Raw genomic sequence first — 27,140 nt, forward strand, 5'->3', positions numbered from 1 at the left:
GGAATTATTATTATTCCCATAAATAGCAAGAAACTGAGGCATGAAGAAGTAAAATGACTTGCCCAAGCCACACAGCTGGTTAGAGACAAAGCCCAGATTGAAACTCAGATCTGCCTTAATCCCGTTCCCTCTGGCAAGTGCTATAACCCTACACTTCATTTCCTCCTCAATACACCGGCGACACTCATACTAATGGCTCCAGTTCATGGATATTTACTATGTGTAGGCACTGTCCTAAGGGCTTGATGCTTACATATTTACTCCTCACAATTCCCTTCAGGACTGTGGTTCTTGTCATTATCATTATTATTATACAAATGAGGAAACTGAGTCCCAGAAATTGAAGGAACAGGTTCAAGATCATACAGCTACTAAATTGTGGCATTATTTGAATGTTAGTCCTCCTACATTTAGAGTTCTCTAAAGATTTCATCTTTTGAAAATACCCATAAAAGATATTTTTTTTAATGTATCTGGTAGGGGGTGCGTGGGTGGCTCAGTCGGTTAAGCGTCTGACTTTGGCTCAGGGCATGATCTAACTGTTCTCCAGTTTGAACCCCGCTTGGGGCTCTGTGCTGGCAGCTCAGAGCCTGGAGCCTGCTTCCAACTCTGTGTCTCCCTCTCTCTGCTCCTCCCCCACTCATGCGTACACTCTCTCTCTCTCTCTCTCTCTCTCTCAAAAATAAATAAGCATTAAAAAAAATGTGTTTGGTAGGTAAAAGCCAACTCTCTTTGATTAGGGACTAATATCTCAAGCCATTTTAGAGAGAGGAATGAGGACTTTCTAGAGCTACTCTCTCCTCCCTTAAGCAGCCAGAGGAGAAAAACACTGTCTGATGCAATTCAAAGAAGGTACAAATCCTCCTAAACTCATCCTTCAGAGTTGGAAACATTCTGCATGGTCATCAGTCCAAACCTCTCATTTCACAGATGAGCAAATGAGAGATAAAGGGACTTGCCTGAGGCCACACAACTGGTTTGTAGCAGAGCAGGACTGGAGCATGTGTAGTTTCTCACAGTGTTTGACTCTCTCCATAACCTACACAGCCTCCCGAGGTCTGAGGAGGTCTGGGGAAATTGGAGGGAGGAAGTGAGCTGCACTATTGGCTGACAGGAAGCAAAGCTAACACTGTCTCGTCGCACGCACAGTTTCTATGCCGTCCCCAAAGCAAATTGAGCACAGCACTGAGCAGGGTCCTGCGGGAGAACCACTAGACCAGTCCATGCTTGCTTTAAAATCCACAGCACACCACTGCTGTGACAGGCAAACAGGACAAACCATAGAAAAACAGCATTAACTGTGCACGTGAAAACAGAGGCTTTTTCTTTAGTTGCTTTTTTTTTTTCTTTTAATCATGTGCAATTCCAGGATTTTTCAGAGGGAGTGTGTGTCACTGGGTAGAGCAGCAGTGATTCTTGACCGGCTGGACAGGTTTAGGAAGTTGTGTTGAGGAGGAGACGCCTCCATGAGACGCAGATGACTCTCCGTTGCTGATCCTGGAAAATTTCACACACAGTGACAAAATTTTAATTAGCAACCTGGACCTAAAGCTGTTCCTGGATGCTACTCACCAGGCATCAAGCTGTTCGATGGCTCAGGAGCCCATCAAACCGGGACTTGCTGTCTATCCCTGCACACACTGACACTTTTCACTTTTGTCCAGGGCGTTCTCCCTTCCTGCCGTCTCTCTCCTTCCTGACACTTATTTTGGACGCACTCTTCCCTCAGGCCTTGCTCAAAGGTCAGAAATGTCTTGAAGCTTTTCCAGACCACTTTCAGCTGCTAATCACTCCTTTTCAGCAGTCTTAAGACGAAGGTCCCACTGCACTTAGCACCTAGTTAACTAGTTCATAGTTGGTTTGCATTTACCCGTCTCTTTACGTGTATGTTCTGTCTCCTGAACTGTAATTAAGCCACTCAAAGCAAGGGATAGATCTAGTTCTCCCCATGAATCCCAGATTCCTTCCTGGCACAGAGCTATGAGAGCAGCAGGCATTCAATAAACCTCGGCTACTGCTGATGACAGTATGATGATAATGTTGATGCAGGAGAAGGAAAAGGAGAGGCAGAGAAAGATAGAAAGTAAATCCTGTTCAAGTAAAACGGTCATAGAAAACCTACAGGACAAATTGGATTACTACAGAAACCAAGCTCCAGGCCAAAGAAAAGTGGTACAAATGATCAAATTTATGTCTGTGAGACTTATGCCTGCCACATTTGTCACACCTGGTTCCACAGGCCATTTCATTGGTATTCAATGCAACACAGGATCATCTTATTTCCCTCCTTGAGGAGCTCACTATCACGGTTAATTTTAATGTCAACTTGACCGGGCCACAGGGCACACAGACGTTGGGTCAAACATTATTCTAGGTGTAATGTGAGGGTGTTGCTGGATGAGATTAGGATTTGTGTCAGTAGACTGGTAAACGGATTGCCCTCCCTGATGTGGGTGGGCCTCCTCCAATCAGTTGAAGGCCTGAATTTAAAAAAGAAAGATTGAGTAAGACAGATCTCCTTCTGCCTGATTGATGAGCTGGAACATCAGTCTTTTTCAGCCTTCATTATTGAACTGAAAATTTGACTCTTCTTGGGTCTCAAACCTTCTGTTTAGACTAGAACTAACACCATCAGCTCTCCTGGATCTCCAGCTTGCTCACTGCAGATCTTGGGACTTCTCAGTCTCCATAATCACATGAGATCTGTATCCATATCTCTATATTTATATCTGCATCTCCTATTGATTCTTTCTCTCTGGAGAACCTTCACTAATTCGCCCACCTAGCTGGCCTTCTTAACTGAGCAGCAGAAGTCCGGACTCCGCCACAGCACAGAAGATATAAACTGGAAGAAAAGGATAATACCAAGATATGGGTAACTACATCTTGACCTCGGGTTTGTGGCCATTTGTCTAGCCCTATATTTCCCACATCAAGGCGTCTTCATTTGGCAATTACATCTAAAATCTGTTGTGTTGTCACCTAAAACTAAGGTTCTTATTTTTCTCTTAATGTCTTCTCCAGTTCATGACAAGCCCCATCAGTGACAAACCTATTATATGGTAAGAGCTGAGAGGCAACTTTGCATGCCCCACCTCCATCTGCCCAATTCTTATTCCTTTGACAGAAAAAATCCTTTGGGTTAAGATGTCATGTTACCAGGAGAGTCCGTTTAGAATGCAAATAGCCATGGAAGAAGACCTATTAACGTTAGTATCTTGGCATGCACCCATTCCTAGATGCCCCCTTGAGAGTGGAGACCAAAGGAATGAGACACAACACAGTACAGTTTCAGAGAAGGCAGAGGGAAAGATGTTGGGGGACTGGCTGGGGAGGACCAGCTTGGGTGGGACACAGCCTTGGGAAGTCCCACACAGTCAGATGTCAGTAAAGGCAAGAGAGACAGGATGCAGAAGGAGGACAGGGGCTAAGGAAAGAGGCCTGGAAAGAAATCAAGAGAAGGTCAGAGTCCCAAAAGGGGGAGGGCACTAGACTAATATTTTGCCAGTTGGACACTTGTGTTAGGACTGACTGGCTCTGGTACCGTTTCTCCAGGCCTGAGCCCAGATACTCTTATCAGCTCTCTCCTCCCTTGGCCTCTCTCACCTCCCTCGTGATCTCTCACTAAATCCTGCTGTTTTCAATTCCATGTCGCTTGGATCCTGCCTTCATGTCTGGTTCCCAGATACAATTCTGCTGCTGTCGGCCCTGAGGGTCACACCAGGACTGTGTTCCACCCTTCATCCTGGTTCCATCCTTGCGGGATATATCTCCCACTTCAAAAATCACCTCCCTCTCATGTGGGTGATCCCAACACTCCCTTCTCCCCGGGGCCACCTGTGACTTCAAAGACACGCGCTAGTAAGTGAAACTCCTGACTCTCCCTTAACGGACTCCTAACCTGCTCCCTACCTAAGGTCCTTTTTAGGAATAGCTAACACTCGTATAGTGAATTACAGTTTATGGAAATATTGCCATCAACTATAACCTGGCTGGCACCCCCAACACGGAAACCACCCAGGCAAAGACCACTTAGGCTTCTATTGGTCATTATTGCCAAAGCCAATGAATACCTTTCATTTATTGTCTTGCCCTTCTCTTTGCCACCTGTGGCATAATTCAACATACTTTCATTTTTGTTACTCTCCCCTGCCCGTCTCCCTGGCATGACTGTATGCCACTTCTTCACGGCACTGGCTGTAGCCTTTGTCCACTCAGCCTCCCTCTCCTCACCTTGGTAACTGCCCCCACCTCCCTGAAGAGAGTGAGCAACAACCCCTGTGGGCCAAGCATAAAACCAAATCTCTCTGCCCTCAGTAATTGAGCCAGAGATGGGTCACACGTCCCAAATCAGGCCAGTTTTCCACCAGGACTTTCTAAATGAAGCTGGTTGGGGCACACCTTTAATGGATCTGTGTTGCTGTATAACAAATACTCCCAAAATCTCAGTGGCTTATAACAACCAATATTTATTTTCTCATCCATGAGTCTGTAGGCCCGATGTGGCCAGGAGTGGCCTCAGGTGTGCTTCCCAGGCTTCATTCCCTCTGGACCAGCGGCTACTTAGGGCCTACTCTTCTCAGAAGAGAGCCCAGGAATACAGAGCAAGATGAAACACAGGATGCCTCAGATGGCCTTGACCCAGAACTGTCACATTGTCACTATCCACATTTCCAAAGCAGACCGTGTGGCCAAACCCAGCATCACTGAGAAGCTGCCTGTAAGTGGGAGGAATTGCAGTCACTTGGTAATTGGAGGGGAGGGGGGGGTAGGAGTGGGAGTGGATAATACAAATATCCCTGCATGGGAGTGGGGCACAAAGAACCGGGAACAGTAACCAACCTGTCACACTCCCTTTACCTTTCTGAACACAGGCTCAGACATTAGGAGTGGATGGACATTAGGAGTTGCTCTGGCCATGCCCCCACCATGTGGGGCTGGCCTGAGGATGAAGCCCGTGCCCAAAAATCAGTTCCTGGATCTAGTGGTCCGGCTCCATCCCTGCCGTCCCAGGTTTTAGTTATCAGTTACTGAACTTCCCTTTGGTTTGAGATTCTGTCATTCACTCGCCAAGAGGACCGGCAAGTTTCTTCTCTTACCTCTCAAGTGGTCCTTGTTGGCCTTGTGTTCTGCACTCGGCTCTTCTCTCTCTAGAAAAGGAAGGAGTCAGCAAACTCTGGTTTGTGCCAGCCACCTGTTTTTTGTAAACAAAGCTTTATTGGAACACAGCCATGCACATTAATTTACATACTGCCTGTAGCTGTTTCTACACTGCACTGGGAGAGTTGGATAGTTATGGTAAGAGACCATATGGTCCACAAAACCTATTTACTATTTGGCCCTTTATAGAAAAAGTTTGCCTGGTCCTACTCCAAAAGATGGAGGCCATGTGGTTTCCCTGGCCAGTCTCATCCACCTGCACACTGGTGACTCCCAAATCTCTCTGGCCCCAGACCTCACCCCTGCATCTTAGGATAATCGTGCACATCGTTTTCTGCTCAGATGCCCCACAAGCTCCTCAAATTCAAGGAGCCTTCAACTCCAGCTGAGCTCACCCTCTCCCCCTAAACAGAATCCTCTTTCCTAGTCCCCAGTGTGGGCAAGTTGTGCTGCCTTAGCAGCCAGTAGCCCAAACTAGAACACATCGTAGACTCTCTCTTCTTCCATCTCCTCCCCCTCCTTCCCTTCTTCTCTCTCCCTCCCCTGCCCCATCAACAGGTTGTGCTGGTTTTGCTTGGAAACATTTCTGAAATCTCTCCACTCTCCAGCCGTCCTCATGTATCCTCACTTGAGTCATTGCAGCCTCTTAACTTGTCTCTCTGTCTCTGGTGTTTTCCACCTAAACCATCACTGCCCTTGCGGCAGGGAATCTTTTAAAGCACCAATCCTGACCTGTTGTAAACTTACTCAGTGGCTTCCATTAGGAGTCAAGTCCAACCTTGATACCCCAGCACACGAAACCTAAATTTCCTGGCCCTGCTGGTCCTCCTGTCCCTATTCTAGGGTAGATCTCCTCTCACCCAAGACTAATGTGGAAATATGCACACTATGCTGTCTCTGGCCTCTGGTCTTGGTTTATGCCTGTCCCTGCTGTCAGCCCTCCTCACCCCCACCCCTCTTCTGCACTGGCTAACTCATCCTTCAGGATTCAGAACACTCATCACCCCCTTCTAGATGACCCTCTCAGGTACCACTTACCTTCCCAAGCTGAGCTGTGAACAACTTTTTTCTTGTCTCCCAGCTCTCACCCTAAAGTTACCTGTTTACCTGTCTGCTCACGTCGCTGTCAGCCCCTGGGGCACAGAGCCCATGCTTTATTCATCCCTGTGCCTCTGGCTCCTGGAACCAAGTGTTTGGTGAACAGAGCTGACTGTAAGGTGTTTCTCGCTCATATTACCAAGTACTGAATGTTTACAACAGCCTTTGAAATATCATTCCCAACCTTATGAATTAGGAAACTGACTTTAAGAGAATTTGCCCAAAGCCATGCCGCTGATAAGGAATAGAAGACTGAACTTAAATCCAGGTCTACCGACCTTGAACTGTTGGGAAATTTTGACCACAAAACCTTGCTTTTTTTTTTCTTGATTAATCCATTGTATTAGTTATAAAATATATCACAGTTATGAAAGTTATGTCACAAGACATAAATGTGTATCTTTTGTAGTAATAATAAAATAAAAAAATAAATAAAAATTTCTATAAAGAGCTCTGTTATCCTGGTGCACCTCTCCTACTATCAGTGTGCAGAAGTTTCTCTGAGGTATACACCTAAGAGTGAAATTCATATATGCACCTTCACCTTTACCAAATAATGCCAAATTTGCCCAATGTCAATAGCATCAGCAATGAAAAGGAGTTTCTGTTACTCCACATCCTTACCAATGTTTGGTATGTGCTGTGGTCTGAATGTTTATGTCCCCCCCCCCCTCAAAATTCATGTGTTAAAATCCGAGCCTCCCCAAAGATTAATAGTAATTGTAGGTGAGGCCTTAGGAAGTGGAGCCTTTATAAATGGGATTAGCACCTTATAAAAGAGGCTCCAGAGAAATCTCTAGCCCGTTCTACCATGTGAGAACATGGCAAGAAGGTGCTGGCTATGAACCAAGAAGAGGGTCTTCCTGAATGTGACCATGCTGATGCCTTGATCTTAGACTTCCCATCCTCAAAGCTGTGAGCCAAGAATTTCTGTCGTTTGTAAGCTATCCAGTCAGTAGTATTTTGTTATAGCAGCCCCAATGAACTGAGACAATATAAATTTTAAAAAATTTTTTTGCTTTCCTGATTATCGGTGAGATGGAACCATTTTATATAGTTATCAGTCATTTTACTTTCCCTTATGAAAAATGCCTGTTTATGTGTTTGCCCATTTTTCCACTGGGTTATCTGGCATTTTCTTATTGACCCATGGGAGTTATTTATATATTCTGGATGTGAGCCCCTGTCAGTTATGTGTCGTGACAAATAATGTTCTCACTTTATGACTTATCTCTTTATATTTTATGGTCTTGATTTATGAAAGTTCTTAACTTTTATTGCAATTGCGTGTATCAATCTTAACCTCTGTGGTTTGTATTTTGTGTGTGTGTGTGTGTGTGTGTATTTGTTTGTTTAAGGAATTCTTCCCTCCCCCAAGGTCATCAATAGTAAAAGATAGCATTTACTGAGTACTCTCTATGTTTCAGTACTCATTATCCCCCTTTTACAGATGATGAATGCAAAGCACAGAGAAGTCAAGCAACTCCACAGCAAATCAGCCGTGGAGTCAGGTTTTAGCTTCAAATGATGTGGCATCTGAATAGAATTCCTTGAGTTAACTGAGGAACAGACCTCCACCATTTCAGCACTAAAAATAGGCAGTTGATTAAAGGCTTTTGGTGTCCTGTAAAGTGAACAGGACATCCCCTGAAGAAACCTCCTAAGAGGTAGAGGCCGTCACAAACCCCAGAGCAGCCTCCAGCAACTCCTACGCAGCCGCAGCCGGGACCAAAATAGCTCACACAGCATTCCTGCCGCCTCCTTGTGAACTGTGTGGAAAAGAACATTGGTCACGAATTCTTTGTTCCAACCACCCCCACACACCAGGACAGCCACAGCAACTTCAGGGGCATCTTGGAATCTGGAGAACAGCGTGTCACCGGCTACACATCACACAGACCTAGTCCGTACCAAGTGCTGTCTTCCTCCACAATTAGAAGTTGTTTAAATAAATGCAAAGAAACAGAAAATGATTTTTTTTTTAATTAAAAAATAAGATGGGGGCGCCTGGGTGGCTCAGTCGGTTGAGCGTCTGACTTCAGCTCGGGTCGTGATCTCCAGTTTGTGGGTTCAAGCCCCACATCGGGCTCTGTGCTGACAGCTCGGAGCCTGGACCCTGCTTTAGATTCTGTGTCTCCCTCTCTCTCTCTGCCCCTTCCCTGCTCACACTTGTCTCTCTCTGTCTCTCAACAATAAATAAATATTAAAAAAATTTTTTTAAAAGAAATAAAAAATAAAATGGGAGTGAATTGAGTGTAGCAGAGTATGGGGGTCAGATTATAAAGTGTCTCATATGCCAAGCTTAAGAAGTGTGAACGTTATTGTGTCAATGGAGAGGTTTGGTAGCATTTTAAACAGCAAAGTAACACGATCCATTTATTATCTTGCTTGTTAGAGACTGTATGACTAGTTACAATCTGGCTGATAGAATATATTAAGCAGTGGTTGTGCCAGGCTCTGCTGATAGTACCCTCCCACCCCATCCTGGTTTCTTCCTTGCTGACAGAGCTCGCCTCCCACTTTGGAGACTGGAAATGCTCAAGAATCACTTTCCCAGCCTCCCTTGCTGGTAGAACGTGGATGGACATGTGACCCTAATCCTAGCTAATGGGACCTGAAGGGGAGTCTGCTGGGAGAGTTTGAAAAGGTTTTCCTCTCCAGTAAAAAGATGCATCAGAAGAAATGCCTTGACTTTTCTCTAAATGCGGTCATGTTTGCATGCGATGCCTGCAGCTGCCACTGCGCAAAGGGAAAAGCCTGATACATGAGGCATAGTAGAGCACAAAGATGCAAGTGATGACATCACAGAGCCACACAGAACCACATTCCCTCCAGAGATAACAGGTGTTTTTTCTCTAAGCCACTTGCATTGGGATATTCTGTGACTTGTACCCTAAAGCATCTCAACTGACAGAAGCATTAATAAATCGCCAACACAATGTGATATTACAGAAGATATTTAAAAAAACATTCTTCCTTCAGATATTAATATGAAATAAATGAGCCTCTTAAAATTGCAAGTAGTTAGCTACCATATTAACTGTTCCTTGAACGTTTTGGGTGCTCAAGCAAAAAACTGCAGAACTTGGTGATTACTTGTCTTCATACTTCTCTACCTAAAATGATTTTTTTTCTCATTTCCTTCTCTCACCCGTGCACTTCCCCTAACAAACACTGAAAACTTTCTCCCAGTTTTTCCACTAGGCAACTATTCTCTCTTCATGAAGGTCTCTCTGTAATGAAGTCATGGCAGTCAAAACACGTTATGTAAGAAGAACCTCAGCATTTTGTGAACAAAAGAATTGTAAGTTCCAGTGCTTCAGGCAACAATATAGAATCCTAAAAATCTCAAGATATCTTACAAACCTTTGTAGTAAACCCAGTAGAGTTAAAAAAAAATTTTTTTTTTACGTTTTATTTATTTTTGAGACACACACACACACACACAGAGCCTGAGCAGGGGTGGGGCAGAGAGAGAGAGGGAGACACAGAATCTGAAGCAGGCTCCAGGCTCTGAGCTGTCAGCACAGAGCTCCCATGTAGGGCTCGAACTCGCAGACCGCAGATCATGGCCTGAGCTGAAGTTGGGTGGTTAACCGACTGAGGACACCCAGGCGCCCCCGATTCTAACTTCTTATATCCAGTAGCTGGCAAAGTTTCCGCAACTCCTTCTGGTTTCATCGGAAGGAAAACCCATTTCTGAAAGAAACGTTGGGGTCCTCCATCCTCCAGCTCCGCAGATTCCTTCCTTCCTTGCAGGGATATTTACTGAGGACCTATCAATTGTTGGCATCGAGATGTAATCGATCCAACCTTTATTCTCGTGTTGCTTACAGTATTTCCGGGAACTCGTGACTTTCCCACATACAAACAACTTTGAAAAAGCAAGTGAGAAAAGTCATAGCTGGAGTTGCCAGGTACAGACGGGGCGAAGGGAGGAAGGTGGCTGGCCGCGCTGGGTTGGGTGCGTTTGTCTCCCATCCACTTCCGTGCGTTGCTGCCCGAGCGCTGGCCGGGGCTGGCAGCGAGACACCTCCCTCCCGGCCCTGCAGGTGCTGTCCCCCCCGCGCGCTCGGGGGATCCGCCCTGCGCGGTCTAGTGCGCCGCGAGCCGTCCCGGGAGGCCGCGGCCGGCCGGGATCCCCGCGGGTACCTGGCGCGGGAAGACTGAGGCCGCGCGGGGCGGGAGCCGCACCTGCCGCCGCGCAGGGGGGCGGGAGCCAGGTGGCCCGGCGCCGAGCAGGAAGTGGCTCCGGCGCGGCCCGGGCGCGGCCTCGGCAGGGCGCGCCCCCTCCGCGGCGCCTGGCGGAGCGGCGGGGCCGGGAGCGGCCGGAGCCCGAGCCCGAGCGCCGGGAGCGAGCCCCAATGGCCGCCGCCTCGGCTGCCGTGGACGAGCTGTCCCGGAACTTCACGTACGGGGCGCTGGGCGCCGGCAACGGCTCCCTGTCGGGTGCGTGGTACCGCAGGAACCAGGTAAGGGCCGGCCGGGCCCGTCGCCCGGTGGGGACACGGGCGGGGCCGCCCGCCTGCCGGCTCTCAAAGGACACCGGGCTGTGATGTTGCCAGCGGTTCACTTAACTGCCCCTGATTGGGGAGAGCGCGGGCGCCCCCGCCTTCGTCCCCCGGGCGTCGGTCCCTGGGACGGGGGCGCAAAGGTCCGCGGCTGTGACCTCCGCGGGGTCACTCCTGAGCCTCTCGGTCCCGAACACTCCCGCCCCTCCAGCCTGAATCCGCCTTCTCCCGGAAGGATTCTAGGAGTGTGGGGTGAATCTCGTTCCACCCATAATCCACCCCCCTCCCAGGATCATTTTACAGTTAAAATAAATAATAAATGACACTCCATTCTCAGAAGCAGGGAGCTCATGAAGGGCAACCAAATGTCACCGCCGTGCAGATGCTCTGCGTGCGTGTGTGTCCCCACAGTCTCAGCACACAGCTTTTCCATTTCCGTGCGAAGAACACCGCTATACTCGGGTTGCAGTTGCAAGACTCCCTCCAGTCTCACCGGAGTATTATTGGGAAAACATCGTCGGCCTAAACAAGGCCAGTTTATGCTGGAAACCTACATTGAACGAGATCAAAAGGGATTGGAGCTTTCCCTTTCTTTCTGGCTTGGTTTAAGATCAGAAACACAGTTCTGGGAGCCCATCCTCTAGCCGTGTTCATAGTCTTTCAAGTGGGGGCCAGTGATCTTGATGTAGTGGATCCCAGGCTTCCACCTGTGATCATAAGTGTGTTTTGTCTTGTTCTTTAACAAATCCGTGGGCTGCCTTATTTTACAACAATGTAATCAAACTGGTTGTTACTCTTGGTCTAAATCATGTTTTCATCAATAATAATAGGCCTAGCATTCCTTTTATGCTCGAAAAGCGTTTTGAATATACATTTCTAAAATGTTAAAATTTTGTTTTCAGAGATTTAACACAGACGATTACTTATATAAAGACAAAATAAGCGTGTTCACCCTACTAGTTTTCAACAAAGAGGAGAGTTATTTGCTTTAAATCTGTTTTACCACAAAACATCCTAAAGTAGGAAAAATGAGGGGACTTTGAGCCTCTTTGTATGTAACCTATTGGACCTCTTCCTTCACAGGAGTTACAAAGAAAAGAATTGCTTTTTATGGGAAGCTCTTTGAGTCTGTTAAAGGATGCTTATGCTGCTATAGATTATAAGCATGTTACAATGTGCTTATGCTAGAAGTACTCCCAGTAAAGGTTTAAGAATGGACTGTTTTTCTTTTGGTAAAGAAATTAGAGGGTCAGTAGTTGTGACCTACAATGGCATCATCCAGAACAGGAAAAAAACATTGTTTTCACAGTGGAAACCCCTGTAATCCGTTTTCTTTGATGTTTCCTGGAATTCAATATTGTCTTGGCTCTCTAACATCAACCACGTTACCACGTGACATAAATGTGAGGCCTTAACTTTATGTTTGCAAGGTCTAACTTGCCATTGACAGTATATATTTGTACAGGTTTAAAAGGGTGTATCTAGGATATGTTCGTTGAAATTACTCAGCTGACATCTAAACTATAGCTCTTTTGAGGTAAGATTGTATCAACTTTTCCCATTATTGTATAAATTTAGGCCATCTTTTAAGACTTACAGGACTGTGAAAATTGATTTTTTAAAATCCATTCAGCAAACATATTATTGAGTGCCTCCAGTGCTGGCCAGGTCAAGTAAAGATAAAATGGAGTCCTTTTTTTTTTTTTTTTTTTCTTTTCTTTCTTGACATAGTTGAATGTAGATGACTGGAAATGGGGGTGGTTCCAGAAAAACAAAGTGTGAGATACAAGTTTAAGACGCTCCCGCTCAGAATTAGCTTTGGTTGCTGGATAGTCAGGGTTTAATCAATTTTACCACAACTAAACTATTTGATGACAGTGTCTGTTCGCCAACAGCTCAGTCTCTCTCTGTCTTTCCAAGTGATAACCATCAGACTGATAAGTTTACCTTCCTCATAGAAAAAGACCAACACTTTCACATAACAGATGAATATTTAACAGTGGTCTCTTAGCATCAGTGTTGTCCAAGGCAAAAACGTGAGTGCTTCTAGAGGAGGAAATCTCAAAGCAGGTAGAAAGTAGTAGTTCAGTGGGGAAAATGTTTTGGGGAACCAGAGAAGAGAGGTCTTTGCCCCTTTTTTGGTCACTCAGGAGTCTACCTATGAAAGTACAGATGCAATAGAATTCTGTAGAAGTATTTTCTTCCTGTTCGACCCACAAGTTTTCAGTATAAAAGGTAATATTTCTAAGATGGTTATTGAGCCCCCTGCTTTGTACAAAACACCGTAGTCTTCAGATCCAGACCCTTCCTTCTAGGAGTGTTGCTAGGTGCTTGGAGAAATGAACTATGCAGGTAACTCCAAAAGCAGGCAGCATGCTTTAAGTGTCACGTGAGTGATATAAAGTCCTAAAGAAATTCGGAGCAAGGTGGCTTTTTGTAGGGGCCATCAGGGGTATTTTGTGGAAGGGTGGTATTTAAGCTGGGCACTTAAGGGTGGACAGAGTTTCACTGATGGGAGTGCACAGGTGGAAGTCATTCCAAGAGAGGGAAAGTCTGGGGACCAAGAACAGACCGTGAGGCCGGGTCAGGTGTCTTTTTGAATATTTTTGTACCTGGTGTACAGGTCACTAGCCATTCTGGTTGCAGTGGAGGATGGAGACTGTAAGGTGGAAATACAATTTGGGGTCTTAAATATGGCCATGGATTGCCTTGAAGGACTGGTTAAGAAATCTGGACTTTGTAGACAATGGGGAGCCATCGAAGGCTTTTTGAGCAAGGAGTGTGAGAATCAAAGCAAATTAAATAAAAGGAACTTAAGGTTAGCAGGATGCAGAGGCCTCAAATTGGCTAAATCCAGCCCACAGATGTGTCTTGTTTGACCGGCAGAGAGGCTTTAAAAAATGTTTAATACATTGCCAGCCTTAAAAGCAAGTCGATTGTATATGAAGTTTCAAGTTTCAACTATCTCTTTAAATGTTAGAAGTTCTAGCAGCACTTGGCCCTCTTCCCCACCTGTCCCACAAGCTAACTGCGCGTTGAAGTTCACAGTTTAGAGCAGCTGTGCTCCCCACCTAAGACCCTCCCTTTGCTCTCATCTCTTTTACCTACTGGCCCCCATAGGCATTTATTTTGCAACCAGTGTTAGAGGCTGTAGTCTAGCCTCTGCTGTGAACTAGAGAGTGTGGTTAGGCAAGTAACTCTGGGCTTCAGTTTCCTTTCCAGTAAAACGAGGGTTGGAATAAAAGATCTCCAGTCTCCCTTTTGCTATCTGATTGATTAAGTAGTGCCAAACCAGCAAGGTTGTGGAAGGAATGGACAGAAAGGATGAATGTAGGAAATATTGTGAAGGAGGGGTTTTGACCCTGGTTCTTCAAGTTTAAGCATGTTGCTAAGTATCTAAATTCACAAGGACATTGTCAAAAAGGTTTATTCTGCATAGGGTGAAATGAAAATTCAGAATTTTTTATGTCCTTTATTTGCACTTTTAATTTTCAATGGCTTGAATTTTTAAAGTCAACATATTTAAAGGAAAATTGATACGACTTGGAAGAGAAGAGGCAAAACCAAGAGACTGACATTTGTTATGCATTTACTATGTGACACTTTATAGCTGTTATCTCAGTGGAGACCCCCCAACAACCTCGTAAGGTACAGATTATCTTCTTTGTTCATGTAAGGAAACTTGTGTTAAATAATTTGCCTCTAGATCTTATAACAAGTAGGTCTAACTACAAGCTATTCTTATTCCTTGCCTGAAGGCCATTGCTTAGAAACTAAGGCTTGAAAAGTATGTGGTGGTAAGAGGAAAAATGAGGGGGGAATGAATAGGGCTTGTTTCATTGCACCAAAGAAGAATCACATTGAGTTTTATGTTGCCCTTTTATTAATTTTGCTTTGCTACCATCTATTTCTTTTCTGCTGGTAGCTCACCTGGCTATCTCTTAAAGAAAGAAAAGTGCCCAAACTTATAAATAACCAAAGGACTGGGTAGAGGTTGCTGGTCCTTTCCATTTCCTTCCCAAGAAAAATCCCTTTTTTGTTTAGTTTATGTTTATTGGGGTTTGTTTTTTGTTTTTTGTTTTTTTTTGCCTTCCTTATATATCCAACGTGGCATTTTCCCATTACCAGGTTTTCTGTGAGATGTATGTATTATGAGGCAGCAAGAGGAAGGAAGAAACAGATTACCTCAAAGCAACTATATCAAAGCTTTCGTAAAAAAAAAAAAAAAAAAAAAAATCATCATCATCATCATCATCCCATGGTTTTGTTAGAGGAAGAGTCTTAATGCCTCCGTGAATTTGGCAGACAAGATGTTTGCATTTCAATCTACCTGATATCCTCCTTATGGCTTGATTTATACTAACTAGTTATAATATTTGTATTGATGCAATCAACAAAATTCAGGCTATGGGAAACTTTGTCATTTTATAGGTTTAAATGGTTCCATTTCTTCAAAAATCATTTTTACAACAACAAAAAAGGGAGAGAATGGACAGAGGAGCTGTAGATTAGAATAGACCTAAAAAAATAAAAAATAAAAATTAAATTAAATTAAATAGGCCTAAAAACCATATCTGAAAAAGGATGCACACTTGGGTGATAAAACTAAAGGGAAGGCAAGAAAATGATTGCAGTCAAGTCAGGCCATTGGTTCCTTGTGGGAAGGGAAAGGGTTGCGATGGGGTGAGGCAAAGGGAGGGCTCTGGGTGTGTGCCCAATTTCTGTGTTTTGATCTGGATGGTGTTATAAGAGTGTTTACCTTATAATAATTCATTTAAGTAATTTATTCATCTCTGTCATTCTCTCTGCGGTTGTCTGTATCCTACAATTTTTTAAGTTTAAAAAATAATATTAGCATTGCTACAGCTGTTCAACTTACATGCTTTTTACCCAGGTAGACAATGGTATACCATATACACCCGGTGGGAAGTGGTATGCCATTGTCACTTTGCTTAAACAAACAACTGAGAATTATTTAGACAGTTTCTTTTTAAGATGTTGATGATTGTTCAAGTTGGCATTTGAGAGCTTACCATGGAAGGGATGATATTCCCCTAAACTATCCTTTTTGGTTTTGTATAGTGCAGTTTTAAAAGCTCAGTCTTTTCACCAGAGGTGTTGGCAAGTTTCCTAATTTCTCCAAATCTTGGCTTTCTCTGTTGGAATGGTAATAACAGTATGCCACATACTTTCTATGGTTGACAGAGGAATAAGAAATGATGATGTATGGGGGCGCCTGAGTGGGTCAGTCAGTTAAGCACCTGACTTCGGTTCAGGTCATGATCTCACGGTTCGTGAGTTCGAGCCCCATGTCAGGCTCTGTGCTGACAGCTCAGAGCCTGCAGCCTGCTTCGGATTCTGTGTCTCCTTCGCTCTCTGCCCCTCCCCTGCTCATGCTCTGTCTCTCTCTGTCTCAAAAATAAACACTAAAAAAAAATTTTTTTTAAAAAGAAAAGCTAGTGAATGTCCAGAAGTTAGCAAAGTGCCAGGCACAGAGAAAGTACTCAAATACTGGCTATTATTACTAGTCGTATTGCAGTCAACCTATATTATAGGAAATGCCATGAAATATATATTTCTAATAATTAGTAGTTGTTGGACTTAGTTCCTTGTAAATGGAAAGAAATAAGAGAAATCATACTAGGTGTTTGAGGTAACTTTTCTTTCTTTAATCTAAAACCACTGACTTCTCTATCCAGTGCCTTCCTCATTCCCTCTGGTGTTTGCTGCCCCTTCACTCTCCAAACGTATTCACATTCCAGAACACTTTCTAATTGCAGTAATTTCCTAACTGGAACGCTTGGTATCTTGAAGCACTAAGGCAAGGATTCTTCCTATGGCTTCGGCCACTTTCCAGACTCCTGGGCCGGGCAGATGGCTGTGTAGCACTGGGAACAGTGACAGACGTGTTTGGTGGCAGCAATGTGGTCACAATACCAGACACTGATCGTAGTTTAAGCAGAAGGACCAGCACTCCCAACCTGGGAGGGACTGTTAATGTTGAGACTTCCGTGCCATTTATTTTAGCTTGGGTGTGCTTGTTTATTTGTTTTCTCCCAAAGACCCAACATTACTCTATTCCGTTTGCACCTCTTGATAATTCATCTCCCACTGTGTTCCAGATAAACCTACCTTTTCCATGAAGTAAAGCTCATTGCCCAGTCTTTCCTGCTTCACAGAATGTCCTGACTGCCTGGAAGCTGGAAGGTAATAGTCCACGTCCCCTCACATAGTTCCCTGCCTGTACCTTCTCTTGTCACTTGCCTGGCCCTTGGTCATTCTTGGCACGGCCTCCTGTCATCTTTGGCACATGTCAGGAGGTACAGACTATTCCATTATATAAATACAAGCTAACATATGCTTCGTCCTGAGCGCCGCACCTCACCAAGGATTGTGTTTGTCCTGGCCTGACCCCTTCAGAGACCCTGGCCTTGACAGGTCATTCCTACAATGAGAGTCCTGCTGCTTGCCTGCAGTCTCACACTGGTTTCCTAAATCACCCACCTCTCCTTCTGTGTACCCCTCCAACTGGTTTCTTCTTGGAGTAACTTGGACCACTGGCCTTTAGTTCTGTCTTCTAGCTTAGCTTAGCTTCCCTACCAAGAATGTTTTGTAATTAAGAGACCTTAGTTTGCAAGTCACAGAAAACCTGACATTAACTGCTTAAGTAAAGGAAAATTGATCAGCTTAACATGAAAGTCCAGAAGAACTCTGGGTCCACCTAAGCCTTGACCCAGAGGCTCTAAAAACATGGTGAAGGCTCAGTAGCTCACTGTACTCTTCAACTTTTGTTCCTTTGTTCCTTTTGTTCAACTTTTGTTCCTGGAGTTTGTTGGTTCCACTTTTAGAAGATTTGCCCCACTAGCCCACATTCTCCCTTCCACTTCCAGGAGGGGAAGCTTGACTTTCTCAACCGATGAAAATAAATGGGCTTTAGTCTGACTGGATGAGGTTAGGTCCATGGCCTTTCCCATGCCAGTCACCAAAGCTAGAGTTACTGGGCTTGGTGTCCCCGAAGAATGTGGGAAGGGCTGGCTGCAAGAGGGATCCTATAACCAAGAAAAAGAGTTACTATATGTCCCTAACAACAGTGTCCGTCCTCCTGCGGATTATGGTCTTCTTGGGCAACTCTCAAGCTAACACCCTTTGCAACTCATCTAGGACCTTCCTTTTCTGTATCCTGTCTCACATGAGCAGCCCCCAAAAAGTTGCCTCCTATTTAGCCTGCTTGTCTTTGTGGGTGAGACCTGACTAGTATAATCTCCTTAGAAGCTTAGATTATAAGATGAATTTCTAAAATATTTTTATTAGCATAAGGTCTCTAAGTGGTGACTTACTTCACCCCTCACACACCTTCAAAAAAAAAATCTACAAAGGCCCCCTCTCTTTCCCATTGATGGAAAAGTCAAGGGGAATCATTTGGCAAAGGTAGTATACCTTGCTTAGTCTCTATCTTGACTCTACCTGCTTAGAAATTTCTTTACCATCAGCAATCACCTCTTCAGTAAGTTGGAAACTCCTAAAAGTTTAGTGGATTTAGGTGAAAAAAGGTATGGTATATGAATGCAATACTGTGTGCAATCCTAGAAGCCAGGTTAGCATTTCTAATATCTCATTTGAGTTTGGTGTTAATCCTGTGAATTCTGGGTTTTTTTTATTTCTTCTTCAGTCTCTGGACTTATAGATGTCTGATTATTCCAGGGCTGTTAGGGACATAACTATGTGTTCCCTGTTGTCACGGCCCATATTGAGCTTGATCAGCTAATCAACAAATGAGAGCCTAAAATGCAGTCAGTATTCCACTCAATAAAAATCACATGCAGAGAGCCCTTCTTAACAAAGCAGTGTTGGACAGTGATGTCAAAGAAATCAGAAAACATGGACCATGTCCTCAAAATGTAGACATATATATGATGTATCATATATATATGTGTGTGTGTATGTATGTATGTATGTGTGTGTGTGTGTATTGTGTGTGTGTGTGTGTGTGTGTGTGTGTGTTTATGAGAAAGAAGGAGGGAGAGGGTCAGGGAGAGGGAGAGACTGTTTTATAATTACTTGATAAACAACATTTGAAGGCTGGTGTGAAGCTACCCCTTGCTTATACTATCTGATGGACTGTTTACATTAAGTTTCCAGACTAACATAGTACAGGTATGTATTTGTAAATAAAAGAGCCAAACAGAAGAGGAAATACTATCATATACCTTTAGATATGGCTCTCTGAGTCACAGCAGTGGAGAAGTTGAGTGGTTCTTTGTGAGCAAGGTACAAACAGACCTCATATTATAAGCAGCTGCCACAGCCATAAAGTAGAGAAGAATTGTGAGTTACATGTAGAATGTTTTATTAATCTTTGGAACTACATTTGCAGACCCAAATCATAGTCACTATTATTGGCCCGGAATGAGGAGCTTGGGGATAGGGGAAATTATCTTGGCTGTGAGGAGTGGCCCTTTAGAGGTGATGAAACGTGCAAGTCACGGTGCCTAAGAGGTGTAGAAAATTTGAACTTGATTCCTGCCTTCTGTCAGGAAGATCTGGTGTGGTGGGTGGTAAGGGCCACAGAAGTCTCTGGCAGAAGTCTGTCAGAGAATGGCAATGTCGTTATTTCTCCCTCATATTGAGGCAGAAATTCCCCTGGTGGCTGATGCCTGACTAGACGACAGAGTTCAGTCTCCAGGCGGATGGAGCTGACCAAACACAGAGTTTGAGGCAAGCCAGAGGCCTTTTGCTCTTCAGAAGGACAGGTACCCCAGAAACTCAGACAGGTGTGCAGGAAGGAGTTATAACTATGAGAGCTCTCAGGTCCCCAGCTTTAGTGTGGAAAGCCTCTTCCACACCCTAGGCTGGCCCCGCAAAAGGCAGACTGCAATCTTGCTGCTTTGAAGACAAGGGATTACAGAGTTTTAAAATTATTATTATGAATGTGTCCTTGCAAAATTTGAAAGTTATGGGACCTTATATCTGTCTGGATGGAAACAGTAGCATTCTTTGTGTTCAGCATGTCTGACTTTGTTTCAAAGATTCCCTTCCCAACCTTATAGGAGGTTGATTTGTCTTATAATGGAACCAAGTTTAAGACTTCCTGAATTCGTATCTCACCTCTCTTGACTATTGTTGCTCTCCTTTTAAGAAAGTGTTAAAAGCACCCAAAGGACATATTATTAAATATATTACTTTTCCTGTAAATTTTTTCTACTGTAGCTTAAATTTCTCTAAGGCAAAAAACATGATGGCTTCTTGGTAAGCTTAGGAAGGCTTATCCTTAATGGAGTTTGGTTTTTAAAAATAATGAATGTACAATTATGTAAGTAAATGTGTTCCCAAGGAAAAGACAAAATGTAATAGTTCTTAATTGTATGAGAAGGCAATATGTTGGGCTTTTTCTGCCTAGGTTTAAGGTTGATTACAAATTGGCATGGAACTGCTTGTAGGAGAGCAACAATATACTGTGTTATGTAATGCACATCTATTCTTTTGGCTTTAAATCACCAGATTTGGATCCAATATCATGAGACTTTTTCAGGATAGGAAGGTAATAACCTTATAGCATACAATAACCAAGGTAACAAATTAAAAATCTGTTCATGCCTGAACATTTTTCTTTCTCTCTTTTTTTTTTCACATATGGGATTATAGTTTTAACTCAGTTTGGAGTATTGCAGACAACTCAATTATCTACAAGGGCAAAGGAAATTAGTGGTAAGAACAGTCTAACCCATTCAGTAATCCAAAAAGCATTACATATTTCAGGTTGTCTCCAGTGTTTACCACTATGAATATGAAGATTGTTTCTTCCTGGCCCTATTGTGATTAACTCTCCCATTGCCCCATTGCCCCTACTTCTTCTCTGAATTCCTGAAGTAGTCTCCTGAATGGCCTTCCTGTTCTCTGGTCTTGCTCTGTGCCAGTCCATCCTCCACACTGCAGCCAGAATAAGTCTTCTGCTTTTTTTTTTTTTTTAATGTTTATGTATTTGTTCTGAGAGAGAGACAGAGAGTGTGAGAGGAGGAGGGACAGAGAGAGACACACACGGAATTCAAAGCAGTCTCCAGGCTCTGAGCTATCCGCACAGAGCCTGACATGGGGCTCAAACCCATGCACCGTGAGATCATGACATGAGCTGAAGTCAGACGCTTAACCCGACTGAGCCACCCAGGTGCCCCAAGATGAGTCTTCTTAAAAGTAAAATCTGGGGATGCCTGGGTGGCTCAGTCAGTTAAACGTCCAACTTCAGCCTAGGTCATGATCTCACGGTGTGTGAGTTCGAGCCCCACGTCAGGCTCTGTGCTGACAGCTCAGAGCCTGGAGCCTGCTTTGGATTCTGTGTCTCCCTCGCTCTCTGCCCCTCCCCCACTTGTGCTCTGGCTCTCCCTCTCTCTCTCAAAATAAATAAACTTAAAAAAAAGGAAAATCTGGACCTATCCTCTAGTTTAGAGTCTTTTGTGCCATGCATAACACCACCTACAGATTCATGGCACACAGCGTCTCCTGCCTGCCTCTCCCGTCCAACTCTGCTGGCATCTTCTGCTGCAGGGCCCTTCAAGCACCCTGTTTACTGCAGACATAATTAAGTTAAAGATTTCGAGATAGGGAGACTGTCCTGGATTATCTAGATGGACCCTAATGCCATCTTTGTGTAAGAGGGAGGCATAGGGAGATTTCATACAAAAAAAAAAAAGAGATGAGGTGGCCACAGAGGTTGGAGTGATAGAACCATAAAGCAATGATATGTCAGCAGCCATCAGAAACTGGGAAAGGCAAGATAGGAATTTTCCTCTAGAGCCTTCAGAGCGAATGTAGCTCTGCCATCTTGGTTTCAGCCCAGTGAAATAGACTCTGGGCTTCTGGCCTCCAAAACTGTAAGAGAATGAATTTCTCTTGTTTTAAGCCACTACCAGGTTTGTGGTAATTTGTCATAGCAGCCACTTCTGTGGCTAAAATAATCTCCAAACTAGGCAGATTTGCACTCTCTGTCCCTTCTGTTTCCATAGCATCTATCTCTAGTACAGATTTCACAGGTGGTAGCCTGTTTGTAATTGGTGCTCTTTCTACTTCTTCTGAGCTCCTCGAGGGTACTTTGCATCCTCAGTTCCTGACACAGAACCTAATGTTCAGCAGTTGTTAAATAAATACCAAACAGACGCATGACTGAATGAATAGCACCACAGGTGAGCTTCCTCAAGCTGTCTGTCTCCCATATCTAGCAGCTTCTCTCCAATCACTTGCATGGCATGTCCTTTCCCTCTACATTGTGCGTTTTTCCCAGGCAGTGTCTACACGTGGTTTTAAGTTAAGTGATGTTTTTTTTTTTCTCCATAATATCTTTCCTTGGTTCAGCCAGCTTGCTTTGTGTTTCTTGCTATTCTTGCTAACATGTCTTCTTTTAACTCTTTTTAAATGAATCCATATTCCCTTTAATTTCATTGAGTCTGTAAAGCAGTGATTTTTTTAAACTTCTTAGTTTGAAAATTTTCCAACTTCTAGAAAATTAAGAAGAGTGGATAATAAACACCACATGTCCTTCACCTGGAGATTCACCAGTTGTTAGCATTGTGAAACATTTCTTCTCTGTGTGTATGTTTTGTACTTTATGTTATGATATGCCATTTGGAAGTAAGTTGTACACATTATGAGTCTTGATGCCTAATACTTAAGTATTACGAAGTATTGCGAAGAATGTGGGCATCCTCCTGTCCCTTTCTAACTGTTCTAGAGATGAGGTAGTTGTCTACCTGTTTACAATGTGCAAATGCAGAACGGCCCCAGCTCATTCCTGAGCGTTTCCCATGAGACACGGTGAACTGAACACCCATTTCTCAGACGTGTCATCCCTTTGTCAATTTGGGCTCTTAACGGTCATTCCTACAGGGATTAGTTGACCTAAATCACTCAACCTGTGGTATTTCCAGTACTAGAAACTGAATCTGTCATTTGCGTGTTCAGGCATATTTTACTGCCTGGAACGGGAGAGACAGCCTTACTCCAGCTGCAAGGTGAATATGACTATTGCAGTGTTCAAAACTAGCCCTGAATCTGTGGTTCTTTTGAACCACGCACTAGCTCCACTGGGTTCTGATTCTAAATTTATGTTTGAAGGCAAAGCCAGGAATATGTTTGAGTTCAAAGCCGGAACTGAGACAGACTGTTACCAAGTCCATACACCCCTGTTATATCCCACCTCCATCTGGCCAAACCACCCCCACCCATGGATTAGAGGTCAACAACTTTATGCAAAATATCTGAAGAACCTTCTGGCACAAAAGGTAGGATAGAAGATAGTTCTTCCAGATAACACAAAAACATCACTGATCCTTCTCAGTGCTGGTATTTTGAATCTCATTCCAGATAAATTCCTAGCTGTGGCTCCCACCATCTGTTTACCAAGACATCCTGGAAAAGTCAGGAATTAAGCTACGGTGGTGACAAGAGTCAGCACTGAACGAATTGAGGGCATGTTTCTGTGTGTCCAGCCCGTGCTTCTAACTGCATTATTAAGGGGCGGAGCAACCTCTCCCTTTGACTATTATCTTTGCTTTATTTTACTTGCACTGAGAGAAAGAAGCAGACTCTGATTTTAAAAGTGTAGTAAATTGACACTGACTAGCCAGAAGGTTACCTATTGCAGTCAGAAATAGTGATTCAGACATGAGCTGGGTGCCTTGCTGCCAAAGTTTGCCTGCTTCTAGCTGTGTGACTTTGCACAAGACACTTTCCTTCTCGGGCCCTCTGTTCTCTTTCCTGACCAGTCTCCAAATCAGTGAGGGGAGAAAGGGGGCCGGGGAAGGAGAGGAGATGTCAACTTCCAGTAATTCTAAAATGCTGCAAAACATAACACTCTGAATAAAGTAATGATGTAAACTAGACACCTGTAATTTAAATGGCAAGTTTATAAGGGCCTGCTCACTATATGCAAATGATACTCCTGTTTGCAGATGAGGATTTTTTTTTAATTTTTTAACATTTTTTCTTCATTTTGAGAGAGAGCAAGCAGGGGAAGGGCAGAGAGAGAGGGAGACACAGAATCCGAAGCAGGCTCCAGGCTCTGAGCTGTCAGCACAGAGCCTGATGCAGGACTGGAACTCACGAACCGTGAGATCATGACCTGAGCTGAAGTCGGACACTTAACCGACTGAGCCACCCAGGCGCCCTGAAGATGAGGATTTTATAGCCATTAAAGCACATTTACCAGAGCCTCTAATTGCAAACAGCATTTAATTTTGGTTACTTCAAGTTACTGTATGTTCTTGAAGGTAATTAAATCATCTTATTTTAAAAACACTGCAGATTTGAAGTTTCCCTCCTTTCAATTAGGGACATTAATGAGGATTTACTGCATTACTATTATTTATAATTATGTGTGAAATGAACTTAATGAGTATGCAATTAACCTTAAATAATTAGGTAAAGTTTCTGAAAAATGAAGAATAAGATATGCCAGTTTTCTGTTTCTGTTTCTGACACCTGCTTTATACCTACATATTTCTTATTCTTTGCATAATATGCATTCACTAGATTTTTAAAGTCAGCAAGCAGCTTTTTATTGTACACTGGTAGAAACTCTTAATTGTTGAAATCTGAGTTCCCGGGCAAGCTTGTGTTCTCACAAAAACTGAGAGCATGGTGTATTCAAACTCCAGTTGATTACAAAATATTCCCTTTGAGATCTTTCTAGGATCAAAGGCCAAAATGTACTCTTTCTAGACAGTTTATAATCAGTTCAAACAGCATTTAATAAACAACTTCTTTGTGCCAGTTCCTATACTAGTCATTAGGGTTACAGAAATGAGTTGATAAGTAAGTCACAGCTCTGCCCTCAAGGAACTTAGAGTCTAGAGAGGAAATGAGCTTGTACAAAATCATCACAGTACAGCCTAGTATATGTAGACATAGAAGTGTATAAAGACTACTCAAATCAGAGGAGGGAAGTCAGATCTGAGGAAATTATCCAGAATTCAGTTTACAGACATAAAGAGTTGGAAAACATGATATTTTAGGAAACAAGGAGGATAGAATTTAAGAGTCTCACATGCTGGTAACAGGAGTTTCCATGTGGAGGGAATAGAACAAAAGGGGGATGACATTCAAAGAGAGGAGTGTTAAGAACTTAACTCAACTGGTGAAAGACAGGAGTCCTCAAATTGAGGAAGCATGAGTTCTAAGCAGAAAGTAATTCACATGCTGAAAAATGGTAGTGAAGCTGCTGAAAACCAATGACAAAGACAATCTTAAAAGCATCCTGAGAAAAATACCAGACTACCTGCAAAGGAGCGGCAATTAGGTTGACAACCTACTCCTCAACAGCAAGGGCCGGGAGACAACGGAATGATATTACCAGAGCACTGAATGAAGTAACTGTCAGCCTGTATTCCTGTACTCAAAGGGAAAGATGACATAAAGATTTTTGCAGAACAAGAGAGAACTGGAATTCAAAGCTTTGACTGAAAGAGCTAATTGGGGCTCCTGGGTGGCTCAGTTGGTTAAGTGTCTAACTCTTGATTTTGACTCAGGTCATGATCTATCTCACAGTTATAGATGGAGTCTCGTGTTGGGATCTGTGCTGGGCATGGGGACTGCTTAAGATTCTCTCTCTGGCCCTCCAGCATGCACTCTCTCTCTCCATCTCTCTCTCTCTCTCTCTCTCTCTCTCTCTCTCTCTCTCTCAAGAAAGAGCTACTAAAGTTTTATTCAGGAAGGACATTGAACCCAAAAGAAAAACTAAGATATGAGAATGTGATATCCAAAAAGTAGAAACAACCGAAATGCCCACCACCTGATGAATACATAAGTAAAATGTGGTATATTCTTACAATGGAATATTTCCTAGCCGTACAAAGGAATGATACATTCTACATACCTGATACATGCTGATGCATGCTACAGCATAGTAAGCCTTGAAAGCAACATGCTAAGTGAAAGAAAACAGACACAAGAAGTCACATATTGTACGAGTCTATGTATATACAAGGTCCACAGCAGGCAAATCCGTACAGACAGAAAGTAAATTGGTGGTTGCCAGGGACTGAGGGGACGAGAGAATGGGCAGTGACTGCTCATGGGTGTGGAAGTTGTTTTGGGGGTGAGGAAAATGTTCTGAAATCAAGACAGTGGTGATAGTTGCAGAACTCTGAATGTTCTAAAAGAGTGTTGAATTGTACACTTTAAAAGGGTGAACATAATAGTACGTGAATTATATCTCCATAAAGCTATGTTTTTTAAAAGAACAGTGATGAGCAAAGAAGTAGATGAACGTGAACAAATAAGCAAATATTGATTGTATGAAGGAATCATAACAACGACTCGTTTGGGGATATAAAAGCAAGGTGGAACAAGAACATAGGAGGGAAGAGACTGTAGCTAAAACAAAGTTTTTATAATGTTCAGGAGGATAGAATGTTTATTAACAGTGGAATTTATGTCAAAAATGCATGATAGATTTAATATTAGAGCAACTGTATGACTCATACATATTGCTGTTGGGAGTGTAAATGGTACAGCCACTCTGGAAAGTAGTTTGGCAGTTCTTTTCAAAACTTAAAATAGGCTTACCACACAATCCAGGAATTACACCTTTGGCATTTATCCCAGAGAAATGAACTTATTTTCATGCAGAATTTGTACACAGTGTTCATAGCAGCTTTATTCATACAGCCAGAAACTGGAAACAACTCAAGTGTCATTCAGTGGGTGAATGGTTAAATATGTTGTGGTACATCCATACCATGGAATACTACTCAGAAATCAAAAGGATCAAGGATTATTGATCCAACTTGGATGAACCTCAAGGCTGATGCCGATTGCAAAATATTTATGAACTGCATGGTTCCATTTATGTAGCATTTGTGAATTAATATAATTCTAGAGATGGAGAACAGATTAGTGGTTGCTACAGGTTAGGGTTGGGGAGGGGAAGAAGATGGGTGTATCAGTAAAGGGGTAACAAGGGAATCTTATGGTGATGGTACAGATGAGGATCTTGTCACGCGCACACGTGCGCGCACACACACACACAAGTGCTAGTATAGCTGGTAAAATCTGAACAAGATCTTTACCAATTCTGATTTCTTGATTTTGATGTTTTAGTATAGTAGTGTAAAATGTGAACTGTGAGGGGAGGCTGGGGGAAATGTGCTTGGGGGGTGCCTGGGTGGCTCAGTTGGTTAAGCGTCCAACTCTTCATTCCGGCTCAGGTCGTGATCTCACGGTTCTGGAGTTCAAGCCCCACATCGGGCTCTCTGCTGTCAGTGCAGAGTCTGCTTCAGATCCTCTGTGTCCCTCTCTCTGTCCCTCCCCTGCTCATGCTCTCTCTCTTTCAAAAATAAAATAAACATTAAAAAAAATACAAACAATGGGGCGCCTGGGTGGCGC

At 43.5% G+C, this 27,140-nt stretch overlaps 1 protein-coding gene and 1 long non-coding RNA gene across 2 annotated transcripts in view; one reads left to right on the forward strand and one right to left on the reverse strand.

Annotated features, from left to right (window-relative positions):
* Positions 1-1,353: 1,353 nt before the first annotated feature.
* Positions 1,354-6,350, reverse strand: LOC147571967 (uncharacterized). The gene is made up of 3 exons (XR_015246551.1): positions 6,199-6,350; positions 5,100-5,194; positions 1,354-1,497 (listed from the first exon to the last, which is right to left on the reverse strand). It is a non-coding gene; the product is annotated as an uncharacterized LOC147571967 (long non-coding RNA).
* A 3,154-nt stretch (positions 6,351-9,504) lies between these two features.
* The window catches only part of NIPAL2 (NIPA like domain containing 2), an 85,114-nt gene continuing 67,478 nt past the window's right edge, over positions 9,505-27,140 (forward strand). The window contains exons 1-2 of the mRNA XM_086695164.1: positions 9,505-9,525; positions 10,095-10,730. Coding sequence (XP_086551290.1) covers positions 9,505-9,525; positions 10,095-10,730 — 657 coding nt within the window. The remainder of the gene's footprint in view (positions 9,526-10,094; positions 10,731-27,140) is intronic.

This window comes from Puma concolor, chromosome F2 (assembly GCF_028749965.1).
Source record: "Puma concolor isolate L17-30 chromosome F2, mPumCon1.1.hap2, whole genome shotgun sequence".
Taxonomy (NCBI): Eukaryota; Metazoa; Chordata; class Mammalia; order Carnivora; family Felidae; genus Puma; species Puma concolor.